This window comes from Ranitomeya variabilis, chromosome 3 (genome assembly GCF_051348905.1).
Source record: "Ranitomeya variabilis isolate aRanVar5 chromosome 3, aRanVar5.hap1, whole genome shotgun sequence".
In the NCBI taxonomy this organism is placed as follows: Eukaryota; Metazoa; Chordata; class Amphibia; order Anura; family Dendrobatidae; genus Ranitomeya; species Ranitomeya variabilis.
The window spans coordinates 388,570,495-388,588,299 of NC_135234.1; the positions used below are offsets into that span (position 1 = coordinate 388,570,495).

Here is a 17,805-nt window from a genome sequence, read left to right on the forward strand (position 1 = left end):
AAGCAATGTTAGCAGACTAGTGCTGCTCAGCCTCAATCATGTGGATGTAGTTAACATGAAAAAGCAGACAATCCATGGTCAAAAGTGATGCTGGTTTTTAATTTTATTTGGGAAATGGAAATGGCTAACTCGAATCTTAATTGGGACCAATGCTTTCGATTCTGATAGAGGTCATGATTAAGTTGGGAACTCATTAACCAGAGAAATTTGACTTTAAAATTAAGATTCAGTTTTCTTGAATCAATATCATACCATTTCCCAAAGAAATATTTATCTACAGTGAAAAAGTGTTTGCCTCCTTTCTGATTCTTTTGCAGGTTTGTCACACTTAAATGTTTCAGATCACTAAACAAATTAAAATATTAGACATAGATAACACAATAAAACACAAAATGCAGTTTTTAAATTAAGGCCTTTAGTATTAAGGGAAAAAGAAATCTAAACCTACAGGGCCCTTTGTGAAAAAGTGGTTGTACCTCTCCTTCCCCCTTAAAAAGGAAATTAACAGTAGTTTATCACATCTTTGGGAAGCGGAGTTAAAATTCCCTTGCCACACGCAGGCCTGGTTACTTCCACACCTGTTCTCAATCAAGAAATCACTTAAATAGCACCTGTCTGACAAAATTAAGTAGACCAAAAGTTCCTCAAAAGCTAGACATCATGCTGCATTACAAATAAATTTTGGAACAAATAAGAAACAAAGTAATTGAGCACTTCACTGCGAGTCCAAGTAGTAGGGAATCCTGCAATCAGCTTACTTAAACAGGACCTTTCAATGGATTTATTAAATTTAAATCAAGTACCTTCCCCAATTGATGCAGCTCTATTGATTTTGGAACAGTTTTTCTTTTTCTTCTGTGCCATTCCATTCCAAAGCTATGCCCCCGGTAATATTGGTGCAAATTTTCCCATTTCTCAACTTAATGGGCATATACAACAAAGCTATGCCCCCGGTAATATTGGTGCAAATTTTCCCATTTCTCAACTTAATGGGCATATACAAACAAAAGATTCTCTGTGGGCGTTTGTTTTTTTCTCTTCTGATGCTGGACAATCAGTACACAGCTGCTCCCACAGTGAAGTTCTGTGGTATTCATGTCGTTTAATATTTTTATTTTTGTAGGGCATAACTTTAGAAAGGAGGAGCACAGAAAAAAAAAGAAAAACTGTTCCAGAATCAGTTTGGAGCAACCTATTGGAAGAGGTACTTTTAAATAAAAAATCCAGTGAAAAGTCTTCTTAAATACTGTGTGAATACATGACAGAAGCTGCAGAATGACTTACTCCATCTAAGGCCAGAGTCACACTAGTGTATAATACGGATGAGTGCTATGCGAGAAAACATCGCATAGCACTCGGACCAGTGTTAATCTGTAGGGGCAGCTCACATCACCGTGTTTTTTGTCGGGTGTATTCTATGTGCGTGTAAAATTGCAGCATGCTGCGATTGTATGCGTATATCGCCCAAGTCTCACCAATGCAAGTCTATGGGTGCGAGAAAAAAAAAATCGGACACCACACGGACCATCCATGTGACTTGCGAGAAATACGAACATACTTTCCTCATTTCAGCCCATTAAGCCATAAAATTCAATGGGGAAAAGCAGTGAGAAATGTAATGCCATACGCATGTCATACAGATACATAGGTGCGAGAAAATTGCATCATCGCATTGCAAATGCATGACACATGGATGACCATACGGAGAACATTTGTGCAATTCTCAGGCGAGAGAATCGGACCGATTTTTCATACGTTGCGTCTAACTCCGGCCTAAAGGCTCATTCTGATATCTGTGCAAATTAGTCCAAGTCGAGACCACAATGCACAGACTGGCCAAAGCTCTCTCGACCTGATGGTGGCAATCCCATAGAAATACATGAAGCTGTCACTCTCGGGTCAGGAGAACCGTGGCCAGTTTGTGCATTAGCAGACTGTGCTTGGACCAATATGACCGGAGCATCAAACACTATCTACATCTACCTCATTTTGTATACAAAACATAGCAACTACATTGAGGTACAGAGATGGCCACACAGGTGTCACAGGGCTTCTTGCTACGCTGTGGTTTCCAACCATTGTAGTTGTATATATTTATAAGCAAATATGTATTTGTGGCATTTAATATTTTATTTTCTAAAGTCTACTGTTTGAATAGAACACCAATTTTATGGCTCGTGCAGATTTACGAGGCATAAATCCTTCCCAACGGCTGCAAAGTCCACTTGAGTATACACAGCAGCTTGAGTTTTTTTGTAAATATCGTTAACACTGAATATATTTTACAATGGAAAAGCAAGCTCCACAAAGAAACAAGAATTTTTTTTTCTTCTAGTAATAGCATAAAATGTGCTCGGTGTTCTGTCAGGGCATTGATTGGCATGCATGTTTTCAGTCTTCTGGGTCAACAATGCCTTTTTCTACTTTCCATTTGTAAAACTGGAAAAGTAAATAACTACGACAACCAATAACAATAAAACATCTCAGACAATTTAGCAGCAGCTTGGCAGGCTTGGGTAAAGGACATTCAGCCTGCACTGGAAAGTACTGACAACTTGACACACTACTTAACATGGTGTTTGATAGGAACCTACCATAAAAAAGGTTAGAACCGTTAAAGGTCAATGTGGTTGCAATACGGGCCGGCCTTCTAGCTAGGATGGCTTTCATAAAGCTAAAGCACCTGCAGCAGATTCTAATAATATCGCTATGATCTGCCATATCGGGCACACCACCCACATTCATTTGTAGGAACAGCAATAGGATCGGGGTCCGACAAAGAAATAATGAAAAAGTTTCATGTTCTAATATTCACCATTTGAATCATATTTTTTTATTTCACTTGAACAAGTGGCTCATTATTCTATTTGGGAAGAAATGAATGTTTTTAACTTTCCAATGCAAGTGTCATCTACTGAGCTAGGCAAACAGTATGACAGCCGATAGACAGCACAATAAAGAAGTCTTAATACAAAGGACGGTGAAGTTCTTCTTTTTACATTTTTAGTGAGACGCATCCAAAACTTTCCTTATTTGCTTCTCATTGCCACATGCTGTTGTTTTTAACTTATGGTTTATTAATATATGTGTAATGTCTACTTACCCGATGGTGCAGCCAGCATCTGCTTCAATAACCCACACACAATTAAGGTTGTGATCATAGGGTGCAGGATACCCAGGAGACAATACTCTGCCCACTTTATCTCCATGGATAACACCTCCGCACTCAGCTGTAATGGAAAACATAAAGATGGGATATTTTGTACTGAAAAGTTATACAACTAACTAGTTTACCTTCTACATTAATTCCTCACTTTGTACAAGATCTCTGCTTTCAGTCACACTAAAGGACAAGAACATGACAAGGAGAGACCACTTGGGTAAGGGCCTGTCCATGTTGTGTTATATGTGATGACCACACAGGCGCCAAGCTTTTTACAAAATCAGGGGGTCATCTATGGTCAATACATACAAATTCTGCTGGAGATTTAACTCTAACACTGATTTGTATTTTTGTGTGAAGAAGCCCTTACTTATTTGAGGTGCTAGTTTTGCTCATGTGAGTGGATGGTCATTTGACTACATGTATGAGCTTGGTATACTTCTGGTCACATACTGAATTGAGAGAAGCAGAATGAGTCTAATTGACAAGTGACCAGAAGTATGCAAATCTCATACATGGGGATATATTTTAGAATAAGTGTTAGGGGCTTTATAAGTACACTATACAGACAAAAGTATTAGGACACCTAAAATTGACACCTAAAGCCTCATTTATGACATGACGTTCTATATCGATAGGCATTAATAAGTAGTGGAGTTCTCTTTTACAGCTAAAACAGCTTTAACTCTTCTGGGAAGTCTTTCTGGAACATATTGGGGTGTGTCTTTGGGAATTCTTCCCACTCATCCAGAAGAGCATTTGTGAGGTAAGGAACTAATGTTGGACAAGAGGGTTGAGCTCTGAATTTCTATCCAAGTTCATTCAAAAAGGTGTTTGATGGGCTAAGACCAGGGCTCTAACAGGCCTTTATAGACATGTTGTACTTTGTGCACTTGGGCACAGTCATGGTTGAAAAGAGAAAGGCCTTCTCTAAATGGTTCCCACAATGTTAGAAGCATATAATTGTCCAAAATGTCTTGGTATGCTGAAGCATTATGATTTCCAATCACTGGAAAGGGTCTAGTCTAACACCTTAAAAACAACCCCATAGCATTATCTCAACTCTACCAAACTTTACAGTTGGCAGGTAATCTTATCCTGGCTTTCACCAAACCAAGACTCATCCATCAGTCAAACCATGAGAATTGATCCTTCACTCCAAAGAACATGTTCCCAGTACTCCAAAGTCGAGTGGCAATGAGCTTTACACCACTGCATCTGGTGCTTCGCATTGTGCGTGGTAATGTAAGGCTTGCATGCAGCTGCTCAGTTTTAGAAATCCATGTCATTAAGCTCCCAGTTCACTGTTTTTGGACTGATATTAACGCCAGAGGAAGATCAAAATTCTGCATTTAATGTATCAGTAGAGCATTAGCAATATTTATTTACTATGCGCTCAGCACTCGGTGACCCCGCTCCGTAACTTTACGTGGTCTGTCACTTCATAGCTGAGTTGCAGTGATTCTGAAAAGCTCCTACTTTTCATTAAAATCATTCAAAGTTGATAGAGGAATGTTTAAGTGGGAATTAATTTTATGAACTGACTTGTTACAACAGTAATGCCTATTACAGAACCACGTTCAAAGGCAGGGGGCTCTTTAAAACGAGCCATTCTCTAACAAATGTATGTAAAGCCTGACTGTACAGCTGGTAGGTAGATTTTATATGCCTGTGGCAATGGGACTAAATAAAAAATCATTGATTTAGAGGTGTGTTCAAGTATTTTCATCCATTTAGTGTATGAGCTCCATCCATTACCATGTATTTGCGCTAGACAACTGGCACAAGGGCTGATAAATATACGGCATTGTACTGTATGACCAACTCGTCTCTGTATTGGTACTTTAACTATGCTAAAAGAATATCAAAATGTCAACATTTCTTTCCATAAAGAAATAAAACTTCATACCTATACACAAGGGTAGAGGCTGATCCCAGACTCTCCGCTCTCCAGTCAAGCACATCAAGGAGCGGCTGCCACGTAAGCTGTAGCCGGGATCACAGCTGAAAGAGACAGAGCTTCCAGCAAAATGCCCCTCGTCTTTGTCCTTGTATCCATACAACGGTGTCCCTGGGTCCTCACATTTAATCAACTCAAAACCTGCGGAGTCAAGACAAGGACATTAAGGAAAGACATGATAATGCTGCAGGATTGACCAGTCAGCCTTACGAGCTGTCACTTTGTCAGCTGGTGGATAATTACAATTAGTGCCAGGTTTAGAGGCATTAAGAAGTGTTGGAGAAGCAAGACGGTCGTGTCACTATGCCTTCAGAGACGGCCATGAGGGACAGTAGCAGATTGCATACATATTACATACTGAGTGATTTATAATCACAGATAAACCATGTGATACGAGCACAGATACAAATAATACATCGGACAGTAATAAGTCATGGTCACTTGCTATCTTAACACTGGTGAAACAGGCCCTCAGCCTTTCCTTTGACAAGCAATTAGCTACTGGATTATAATGTACGTGTGCATTTAGTTGTGAACGTATAAAGAGCAATATCCCTATGGTGGAGTTTGGTGGAATTTCTAAAGGAATGGCTAATGGGAGAATATGGCGGCAACCTATTCTAGGTCACCCTGAAGAGCAGGCCCCAACTTCAGCTAATTATTATCTGCTAGGAAGTTTGCAGCCCAAGTAATTGAGAGTTTGGTTTGAAGTGTATAGTACATGAATATTTTATCTGGAACATTTGAGACTTTCTTGCTCCTTCAATAGATAAATTTTAAGGTTAATAATGTATATTTAAGCAGACATTTGTTTATTCCCTAATAGGGTGATTTCTTAGTTTATTACTATACACTTTAACGTTAAATAACATATTTACATATTGTTCAAACTCGCGGCAAACTTAAATGGAAGCGCAAAAGACTTTAATGCGATTGAGTTGCAAAGCAATTGTTTGAACCCGGTACTGAACTTATGTAAATTATTTAATTAATCTTTTCAGATGGTCGTTCGTGCATTTTTTATTTTATTTCTGGATTGAATTATTTTGGAACATGTATTATTTGCCTGCATTGTGTGTAAAAATCTTTATTGGAAATATGATGAAGGAAATGTGACAGGAGCTGTGTGATCTGACACATTTTGATCCCATAATGAGGTTGCTTATTAGTAACCGGCACAAAGGACAACATGTCTGCTTGTACCAATATTTTCTTGAAAAGATGGTCGGTAATGAGACAAACCTCAAATGGTTGCTTCGTCTCTTCTATGGACATTTACAATTAGCTACAGCATCTGGGAGAACATTTTTTAACCAAAAGGCCTGTCAGTCTCTTGATATGATTAGAAGAAACAGTGATCTGTAAAAGTACGACTCCTAGCAAAAATTACGGAATCTGCACACTAAGAGATTGTATTCCTGTCTTTTTTTTATCAACTGATGGCATTTGTTTTCCATATCAAGAAGATGAAAAAAAAGAGTAAATCGTCTAGTCAAAGTCTAAAAATGATAACTAGTCGGAAGCAAAAGGGAGTGCGTACTAACTAGCTGCTGAACTTGGCAAAATGAAGGAAAACAGTTCCAACATACGATTTGTCAATTAAATCAATTGGAAGGATTTCAAAACTCCTTCAACATGGAAAATGGTAAAAGATGTTTTAATTTCTGGTGCAAGTGTAAGCACAATAAGAAGGTGATAAAACAGGAATGTACAATCTGAGTTTCAAAAGTGAACAATATGTTGTGTGACAATTTTTTCGGGACCACCATGGCAGGAATGAATACCACAACCCGCAAACAGCAAGCATTCACTCGAAGCAATAGGCCTTGAAATTAACAAATATGTCACAAAACAGATGAAAAAAACGAACAGGCAGAAATAGGAGTCAGTGTTTGTGACTAAAATAAAATCAACTTACAGTAGAGGAAAGTTAAGAGAAAACACTAACACCTAAACAAAGTAAATCATGAAGTGTGATTTATTGAATTAAATGTTATTTAGTGGCAAATCACAAATCTGTATTGGCAAAAAAAAAAGACAATGTTTGAAATTCAGGTGCCATTCTTAGGCAAAACTGATCTGTCAGCCGCTTTTGAAAAATTCAGAACAGACTTCATGTAGAATAATGTTTATTATTAATAACGTCCATGCCTCAATGATCATAATAGTGCTTAATGTGAATATTTTTTGTTGATGATTTCAATTTTTTTTCCAACAGTGATTGATTTAACAATTGTTTCTTCTCCTTCATCTGCAGAAACATATGCCAATAATTAAAATTATTTAATAGAGTCAAAAAGTGAGCACGTAATGTCTATTATGAGAAAATATTTGAATCTTTTCAAAGAGACGTTTCATGTGGCTCAGTAATCTGAGCAGGTTCATACATCAAAATGGGATAGTGGGCAGTGAAGGAAAAAATGGATGAAAGGGTTAATAAATTGCTAAGTGATAGGAAATAGAGGGTGGCTATTAACGCAACATGTTCTGATTGGTTAAGTTACCAGTTTGTACCACAGGGGTCAGCATTGGGCCCTTTTACTTTTAATACTTAATGTTGACCTTGAAGACAACTTCCAGAGTAGAATTATTCAAAACTGGACAAAGCTCTGTAAGGTAATCAACTTATAGGCTAATACAATATCACATCAAGATTTAGAGATACTGGACTCTTGGGAGGAGACAGGGTAAATAAAGAGATACTGTATGTACACAAATGTTCTCAGGATATGCAATTATGTACCCACAAGTAGGATATTAGGTAAAACTGGGCTGAAAAAGAATTCGGACATTAGTAAAGAATAAGTTTAACTTTAGCGACTGACTGGACAATGCAGATTATCCCCTATGTCTGAAGGCATATTCAGCATATTGAGGAATGAAGGTTTCACCATTATTAAACAATGGTTTGTTTATTGCAACAGCAATGAGACTTTGAAACTCAATGCTACATTATGGTGTGATGGTCAATTTACTGAATAAATTGAAGAAGTGCCTTTCTTGAAAAATATCTGGAGTAGAAATGGAAATTTTTTAATAATATGAGCATTTGACATTTGACAAATTCTATTACCCTACAGCGGATCAACTGGCTGAGAAATAATATTAATTGGAGTTTATAGACTTGTTATTCAACCTTACTAACCTCCTCTATGACACATTTTATAAAAACACTTAAACTGGTTGTTTGTTTTAGAAAACTAATATTCAGATACATTATTAGGGAAATATGAATAAACAGAACCTCTTACTCTGCAGGCCTAGAACAGCTGCACATTACAGACTGCCTGTTGATTTAAATGAGAACGGTATAAAGCTTAAAGTGAACCTGTCAGCAGGATTTTGATAAGTAAACTACTGACAGTGTCAGGTTGGCGCCATTGTACTGATTAAAATGATACCTTGGTTGATGAAATCCATCTTGTGGTTGCTATTTAATCTGTATTTACCTGTATTTACAATATTCAGTTAATGAGATTCTTGTGCTTTGGGGCGGACTGTGGGCAGGGCTTTATTTGGTGCTCTGATTACATACTTATCTGTATGGCTTATAACAGATCACTGATCCCTCAGTGACCTGCCTCCTGTATTACATACTGCATATATATGTGGTGGCTTTGAAAAAAAAATGTCACTACCACAGAGTGACACCGGCGGGCGCATGCGCAGTAGCATCTATCACTTGTCGATAGGTGCTACTGGTCAAGTGCCGTTGCCAGCACCATTTTACTGCAGTCAATTTTTTTCCTTCAGCAACATTTTGTTCCTCCAGCAAATGGCTATGGGCAAGCAATAGATGCTACTGTGCATGCGCTACCACCAACAAGCGATAGATGCTACTGCCCTCGTGCTTCCGCAGGCGCCATTTTGCTGTAGTTAATTTTGTTTTTCAAAGCCGCCACAAATATATGCAGTATGTAAAACAGGAGTCAGGTCACTGAAGGTTCAGTGACATGTCATAAGCATGTATGGATGAATATGAAAACAGAGCAGGAAATAGAGACCCGCCCTCAGGCAGCCCTGTAGCCAGAGTATCTCATTACCTGAAAACTGCAAATACAGATTAAACAACAACCACAAGAATGATTTCATCAAACCTAGGTATCATTGTAATCAGTGTAACAGCGACAACCTGACAGTGTCTGCAGTTTACTTAGCAAAATACTGCTGACAGATTCACCTTAATTTTGCCTGTGATGGCGATGCAGGGAAACTGCAAAATTACAAAAGAAGTTCCCAAAAATACACAGAAGAATACTCAGAAGATCGACAGAGGTCCCAGTGTTTAAATATGGTAAGCTGAGCTTCTCATGGGTTGAACTCTACAGACAAAAAAGTGATTAAAGGGGTCATCTACAACTGGAGAATCCCTTCTTAATTCTGTTAGTAAGAAGAAGGTTTCCAAGAGTAGGAAACATATTTACTGTTGCTTAACTGGTTATTCCCAGAATTGCAAGTTATCCACCATTAAGGTACCGTCACACTCAGCGACGCTGCAGTGATATAGACAACGAGCCGATCGCTGCAGCGTCGCTGTTTAGGTCGCTGTAGAGACGTCAAACACAGCAGCTCCAGAACGATGCAGGAGCGATCCAGTGACGTAGCGGCGACTCACTTATCGTTCTTACAGGTCGTTAGCTCCATGTTTAAGATTGCTGGCATCGTTGCTTTTGCTGTCAAACACAACGATACACGCCGATCTGGCGACCAAATAAAGTTCTGGACTTCTAGCTCCGACCAGCGATATCACAGCGGGATCCAGATCGCTGCTGCGTGTCAAACACAACGAGATCGGTATCCAGGACGCTGCAACGTCACGGATCGTTGTCGTTCTCGTTGTAATGTTGCTCAGTGTGAAGGTACCTTTAGAGTTGAGCAGATAAATTCACAGGATGCCGGTCCATTGGCCAAGTCAGTAGTCTTTGGCCATTGAATGAAAGCCTCTTACCTTCCAGGATCCCCAACATGGTTTTTGATCTGACAGGGTGATGCGATGTCATCTGTGCATCATGCTGCAATTATGATTACGCACCAGCCTGGCTAATCAAATATTGCTTCAGGGATCCTAAAAAGTAACAGATTTGCATCCCTCCTGTCCATTGGCCAGAGACTACTGATCTGACCAATGATAACTTACTGACTGCTGTGGAACCAACTGCTGGAACCATCAGCAATTCCAAGATTGGTGCTCCATAACCGTGAAGAAAGTCATGTACAGGACTTGGCCATTATTAACAGTAATCCCAAATAAAATAAAGCAGAGATTGGACCACCAACGGTCAGTCAGACCACCAGTGACCAGTAAGCTATCCATTATCCTATAAGTAGGAGATAACTTGCAATTCTGAGAATAATCCTTTCAGCAAATCCTAGAAATAAAATGACAGTTATGATTATTAATAATGTTAATAGATGTGGATATAAGTAGTACATCATTCTGGTGTCAGAAACCAGACATGAACTCAAAATAAAGAATATTAAGAAAAAAAGATATAGGCGGGAGAGAAAATTGTTCTTTATTTGTCAGAGTATAGACAACATCTCCATGTGCAACTAATTATTGCAGTTTTACTAGTCATCACATATGATACCCATTTAGAGAGTATATTAGTAGTACATGTGCAGTCTGGACAGCCAGAGCCATATGTACTAGATACCACTGACCACTTTTAAATGGATTTGAGGTCTCATATTTGTATGTAAATAAGTACATAATTAATAAGGCCTCTAACAAGGTCCCTTTATCATTGGTCTGTGATGCTGCAGCAGCGGAGAACATTGTAGACATCTCCTTGTGTCACTTCATTACATTTCTTAAGGTTGCAGTAATTAAGTTTCAAAGTCCAAGCAGTGGTGTAGTTATTAAGTCTCTGAAACATTATTATGTTAGGTACTTTGAGAGAGAAATGAGGTTGCTATAGCGTTGCTTAAATTTAACTCCTTGTCCTTAACAGACTGCGTCATCCATGAAAAATTAAAATTCCTGTGCTCAACCTTATGAAGTACACATTTTTAGGTTTCTTTTTTTTGTATTCATGTTTCAGGCAGAATAAACCTTTATTAAATGATTTTCCTCATAATTAGACTTACTGGAATAATACAGCTCAAATCCTTTACTGGTATTTTCTGCATCAGTGACAAACTCCAACCACAAAGCGCTAGAAGTGCTGTTCAGACTCCGTCCAAGCATCTCTGAAAGGCTAAACTTTCCGAGAAGTCGAGCAGAATTATTGTGCCCATCATAGACCTAGATAATGGAAGAAACCACAAGATGAATGTGCATAGTATAGCATTTTATTGCTTGATAGTCATCATACTGGTTACTAAGTCATGGCATGGTGATATTTAGGCCTCATTCACACCAGTATTTTTGATCAATATTACATCAGTTTTTGTAGGCCAAAACCAGGCGTGTTTCCAAAACACAGAACAAGTGTCAATCTTTCAATTATAAATTTTCTCTGCAAGTTCTACTGGTTTTGGCCTACAAACACTGATGAAAATCACTGACATGTGACTGAGACCTTAGGTTTAATATGACCTAAAATAAGTAGGATCTAATAAACTAGTGATTAAGTGGCAATTGCCAATTGTAACTTAAGTAAGCAAGGACTAAAAATACACAGATATATTATGTAAACTAGGAAACCTCAGACCTTAAGGTAGTCTCCAGGAGTGAGGGCAAATGTTCGAGCTCGCAGCTGTACACCTTTTCCAGGTTGGCTCTGGATGGAGTAGATGCACTCATGGTGGTTGCTGTAGTTGGCTGGGTAGTTGGGGGACAACAAGACACCCTGTGTTCCAGTGACTGATGCTCCACACTCAGCTGAAATAAGAAGGGGGCAAGGAGTCAAGATCTACAAAACAGGCTTAGACTTTTAATAATAATAGAGGGGGTGGGGTATTGTTGTATATATGTTCTTGGATTGATAACTTTATTTAGCTTCTATGTGTAAATTAATCTAAAATATGCATTCACGAGAAATAATTTTATCCTGTATATATTTCTATTTTCCTGAAACTTTTACAATCAAAACACCATGAATATCTTTCAGCGTGTTCTACACCCTCAACGCAGTTTAAAAAAATAAAACTACAAGAAATCATGTTCATAGAAGGCACAATACGAAAATGCACAGAGTTTCTAGGTGTAAAAATCGCAGACATTTTACCATCAACTCACTGACATCTTGCTCCTCACTACTCTACCACAATAGATCGACTTAAGCTTTTCCAATGCGAAACTCAGTTCAACTTTATCTTCAGTGAGACATTGAACTCCTCTGATGTGAGCAGTACAGACTGCAAAGCAATTTTCAACCAAGAGCGTATCACACATTATTGATGCTGGAATGTTACTCTGCATTTCTAAAGTTTGTTTCTACTGGAAAAGTTGCTACCATGTTTCTCATTTCTGACTGATATATACTATGTCGTTTATATTTTATTACTGCATTTTATTATGAAAAGTAACCTATTTGTTAACTTTCCTGACATTACAAGTTATTATCATTTCTTCCTATACCAGCAGTAACTCACAGTATATTCCATCAATTGTGTCGTAATAGAAAGCAAATTGCACTTTTCAGCGCTGCATTTCATTTCAGTTCTAATTTAGTCATTAATCACGGTGCCTGTTTATCACAGGGGATCGCACTGGTAAATGTCAAGTTGGCAATTCTCAAACTATCCCCACAAGATATGAATTGCTCAAAGAAAAATATATATAACCCTCCCAATCATAAAGCATGCTGATTTTTGATACATGTTTAATGGAAAAAAAAAATGGCCACTCCTTGAGTTATTTTATCTGCTGCATTGTTCTCATAATAGCAGCGATATTATTTTGCACAAGTTACAGATTTAAGGTCAGGATTATATAGATGCTTTATATGTGTTAATGGGTATAGTAAATATCAACGTTGTTCTGCTGTAACCGTTTCCTAATATGTGCAATGTTGGCACTATTGGCTATTAATCCATAGTACTTCCAGATACATACGCCTATTTCTGGCCTTTAATACCAATCTTTTAGACCTAAATAAATAACATACAAATAAGGCAACTTTCGCCAAAGAGATACAGCTATTGGCCTAGATAAAATGTATCCTTCTATGTTAAAGGGGTTACCTGTGACTATTTTTTTTGTGAGCCTAAGAAATTACAGGTAGGTAACTGCCAATTACCTGCCTGTTGCCGATATCTACAGGCTCAGAGAGGTCACAAATTGCTCCTGCCAGTGATTCTGTGGTTTCTTTTGAAGCCAAGTCAGAGCAGCTGCTTCTCTTCTGTTCTGCTCTGATGACAAAGCATGGCTGCTGATGTCATGCTGATTGACGGCCAGACCTTGCTGCATAGCTGCAGGGAGCTGACTGTCAATCAGCATGATAAATGCAGTCAAGCCATGTGGACAGAGCAACTCAGAAGAGGAGGAGCTGCTCTACTGAGGTTAAGCAGCATAATGATAGGCAGGCGCTGGGCAGAATAGGCAGTAACTAAACCGGCTTGAGGCAACTTTGCAAATCTTGTTGAACAAGCAGACCATAAAAGGTCCAGCAAAACCATGTTCCTATTCATATGAAGACTTTCAATAGGTGTACTGACAACTTTAGCACATTGAACCATTTTTGGAACAGAGAGTTGAAAACCAGTGAGATGTCATACAATGCAAAAACAGCAACTACAACTGTATATCTCAGTTATAAAGCAACTAAAACACAAAAATCTATACTATGCAGAAATCATCAAACTTCATATAATCTAACCTATCCGATGTTAAAAACTCCTGTAAAAAAAGGGATTTTTGCCTATTGACAATCTTAACTTAATGTATAAGGGAACTAAATGAAAAATGAAAGCACAGGACCACCTACCAACACACCTTGGGAGAGGCGAACTCCACACACGCCGTCTACCTCCCAGGCAGGTGATGCGAGAAGCTCCTTCCAAACGATATCCAGGGAAGCAGGAGAATGTCAACGAATCACCAACTCCAAATTGTAGCCCCTTCCGGATGCTGTAGGCCGGGACCTCGGGCTCATCACATGGCTCCAGATCATACTCTGCAGTAACAAGCAATATGATGCAAACAACCATACATAATTGACAATAATGAAAGCATTACTATTTTGCAGTAAATAAATTAATGATGTGTTGCATCCTAAAGTTTTTTTTTTTATTGGTTTCAAAGAAGTACAGGTAAACCTAAAGCATTACATTAAATCAGAAAGGGATCACCGTAAACAACTTAGCCACAGAAAGTTCAAGTTACATCTGTAGTACGCTATTCTGTTTTAACGAGAACGATGTACCGTATTCTGCAGATATATTCCCCATTCAGGGACACCCTCATTCCCGGCCCTCACCTGAACAACATTTCTTTAAATGACTAGACTTAAGGCTGAAAAGCACAACTTGTACATTTCTAGGAAGGAGCAATTGCTGTCAGCCCTATAAAATAAATTATACATTGTAACTGGCAGGGACACATGATTAGAGAAGTGGATGCAGTGTAAACAGAGCAGCAGTGTTACACACACAGCCTCTGGCAGAACATTTGTATTTGTCACAAGGAAATTAAGTCTGAGCATCAAGGAAGGATGAGACAAGCAGAGCCGACTGGAGGTCTTGCCTTCTCACTCACTCAAGTGCTGAAATCAGGATTACTAGGAATCTAGTCGTCAACCCCTTAACTGCCAGTATGTATCGTAATTGCATTACTTTTTATAGTTCTCATCCAGGTGAACAAGGAGCTTGGGGTAAAGATTTCAGAAGTACAAGATACAAGACATGATTTCATGCTTTCCCTTAAATTAAGTCCTCAGGCAAAAAACTTTGTCAAGTAGAATGCCGTGACAAGCCCTTTCCTGAAGTGCTACACTGTCCAACCACATTAACCTGGATTCACAACCTCAATGTCACAACGTCGACTGCCAAGTTTAGTCAATGTACTTCTCTTCAGTAACCATTTCCTTGTGCGGATCTTTTTTTAAGATTGAATTACCATAAGGTCAAGACTGTTTTATTAATCTGTCAGACAGTTTTACATTTTTTTCCTGCACTTAAAAACAATTTTATTGAAACATTAAGTAGAAATGTATCATTCGAGTTATACTTAAATCTAAAGCAAAATATTCTGAGGGATAGTCAAAACCGTAGGTCTGGAGATTAAATAAATTAATTAACAATATTAATCAGTTTAAACAATTTTACTTATTATTTAAGGTCAAATGATTTGCAAGCTTTGAAGCTCCTGAACCACCATTTTTTTTAAAAAACTTTCTTTAGTAATAGCTAAATTATCCATGACGATTCATTAGGTTAGAAGAATCAGGAATATAGTGTCTTTAAATATTTCACTGTTTTATTAAGAATACTGCATAAACCAGTACAGAGCTGGCAAAAACAAAACACAACTATTCTGGCCTGAGTAAAAATAAAAACAAAGGTCAACTATTTAAATTCTAGACCACACCCTGGGGTGGAGAATTGGTGAATGACCTCCCATTGGCTCTATGGTTGTTCACAATAACCCAACCCATTAACCCTAGAATGCTTACCTGGGGCCTCACAGGCCTGCCAGGTTACTTGTTTTCTATTTTCTGTAAAAGTACTTTAGTTAGAATTTTGAAAATCTAGGTAATCCTCGGGTATATAGTTGTTAGTAATTTCCAGTTATTCATATATTTTTATGTTGCAGACATTTCGGTATAACAACATTTTTTGGGACTACCCCATATTCACGGACCTGGGGCCTTTTAGGCCTATACTAGGTTTACATGTGATACACAGATTTGCTTATCAAGGCAAATTACGGAGGCAATGATCCGATGTGGAATACGCTTTCTGGAACATCCAGAGCAAAGAGAAAAAAAAAGAAAGCGCTGCTATATTTGTCCAGCAAAGAAGGAATGAAAATCGGAGCGTTTCTGTTCTACTTGCGGACAAAATGTATGCAAGGAACATTCAGCCGAAAAAATAATATGCGAGAATTGTCGGGGGAATATGTCAAGTTACAAATAAATATTCCTGCACCAAGTTTGCTACAACCAAAAAATGTTTTCATAAAAAAATTGCATATAGAATGCCTATATTTGGCGTGCCCGTTTACTTACTTTTTTGCTGTTTTATGCCCATAATTATGTTTTGAAATATACACATCTTAGGCTGTGTTCCCAGTAGAACTGGGGTTCGCCAGAAGGGGATCCATAATGGATCTGACCTCCTGGTAACTCCAGGATTCCGCCAGCCTTAGCTTAGATCCATTATGGATCCCCTCCTGGCGGACCCCAGCGCTAGTTGGAATGCATCCTTACCTTGCAATTGTAAAATAAATTTTGAAAAGTATTTTTATTTGAGTTATTCCATGATAATTGTAAACAGGCCTAAAAGGCCCCATGTGCGTGAATGTGTAGATTTCTATGGGTATGCGTTCTAGGGTTAAAATGGCTGATTAACCCCTCTCAACACTTAGTGTGCTGGAGAAAAAACGACTGGGTTTCAAATCAGAAGCTAATAACCTCAGTAAAACATATCTCCAGTACTTTGCCAGTGACTTTGTCACAAGCCAAAGAGTCATGTTAAATAAATGTAATAGAACTCTTATCTTGCTATATTGTTACTTAAAGTAATTGTCTACTTCAGACAATCCTTAATTTTAAAAGGATGTTAAAGGAATTGTCTCAACTTCCTTTCTATAAGAGTACACTGCTCCCGACCTCTGCCTCCTGCTTTGCAAGGGGTAGTTTGGTCCTAAACATTGACAGATCCTACCAGAGGCATAGTTGCGCTGCTGGTCCAAACACAGCACTCTCCCATGCTGCTAGTTGAGGCAACTTTGTCTCTGCATCATGGAGAAGCACAGAGTGACTGAAGCTGGCCAGATCCAGTGATCTGGACATCTTCAGAGCTCAGAAAGCAGGCATGCGAATGTTGTTCACTTTTTGTTTAGGTAACCATCGATTCTAAAACTGCAAGGTGGCCGGCAACCTGTGCAATGAGCTGTACACTATAGAATTAAAAATCTCTTTTTTCTGAGTATGGAGACAATTGTTAATACAAAGTAAATAGCAAAATTGCTTTACAACTACTTTGCAATTGTAACCACATAAAACCTTTAGACAATACTTTTAAAGCTTTTTTATGAAGACCAATAACCAGCAAATGAGCATTCATAAGAATGTGTCTTCTCAATCATTGGTGTGTACACAAGCTGCGGATCAGCCGACAAACAAGCAAAATGTTTGTTGGCTGACTGGATCATTTATGTGGGCTATTAAAGAAGACCTGTCTCTAGGTCAAAAGAGACTAGTTTTGCTCTTCCTTCACTCCCAGAGTTCCTTAGGGTGTTTTGCTTTTTTACTTTTAAAAGTATGGCATATGGTTACAGAGATGTAAGAGATATCTATTACAAAGATTTTCGGCCTTTTTAAAGGGAAACCTCACCCTCTGGGATGTGTATAACTTATTAATATGGGCCATATCCATACGTTTGACTCGCTTCTATGAGCAGTGAATTCAGGGATCTTCTGGAACTTCCATTCCAGTGACCTCCGGCGTGCGTGACAATAAGATTCTCGCCCCAGTTCCTCTCTGCAAAGTCATCGCTAGGAACTATGTGTATGCAAGTGCTTCTCACAAAAGAATATGAAATATGATCAAAAAGTTAATTTATTTCAGTTCT

At 38.4% G+C, this 17,805-nt stretch overlaps 1 protein-coding gene across 2 annotated transcripts in view; it reads right to left on the reverse strand.

Annotated features, from left to right (window-relative positions):
* The window catches only part of CSMD2 (CUB and Sushi multiple domains 2), a 1,405,803-nt gene that overhangs the window by 283,717 nt on the left and 1,104,281 nt on the right, over positions 1–17,805 (reverse strand). For both annotated transcript variants that reach the window (XM_077296071.1, XM_077296070.1), the window contains 5 exons: positions 13,997–14,185; positions 11,780–11,949; positions 11,214–11,370; positions 5,073–5,264; positions 3,104–3,230 (listed from right to left, as the gene is read on the reverse strand). In XM_077296071.1, the coding sequence (XP_077152186.1) occupies positions 3,104–3,230; positions 5,073–5,264; positions 11,214–11,370; positions 11,780–11,949; positions 13,997–14,185 (835 nt within the window). The remainder of the gene's footprint in view (positions 1–3,103; positions 3,231–5,072; positions 5,265–11,213; positions 11,371–11,779; positions 11,950–13,996; positions 14,186–17,805) is intronic.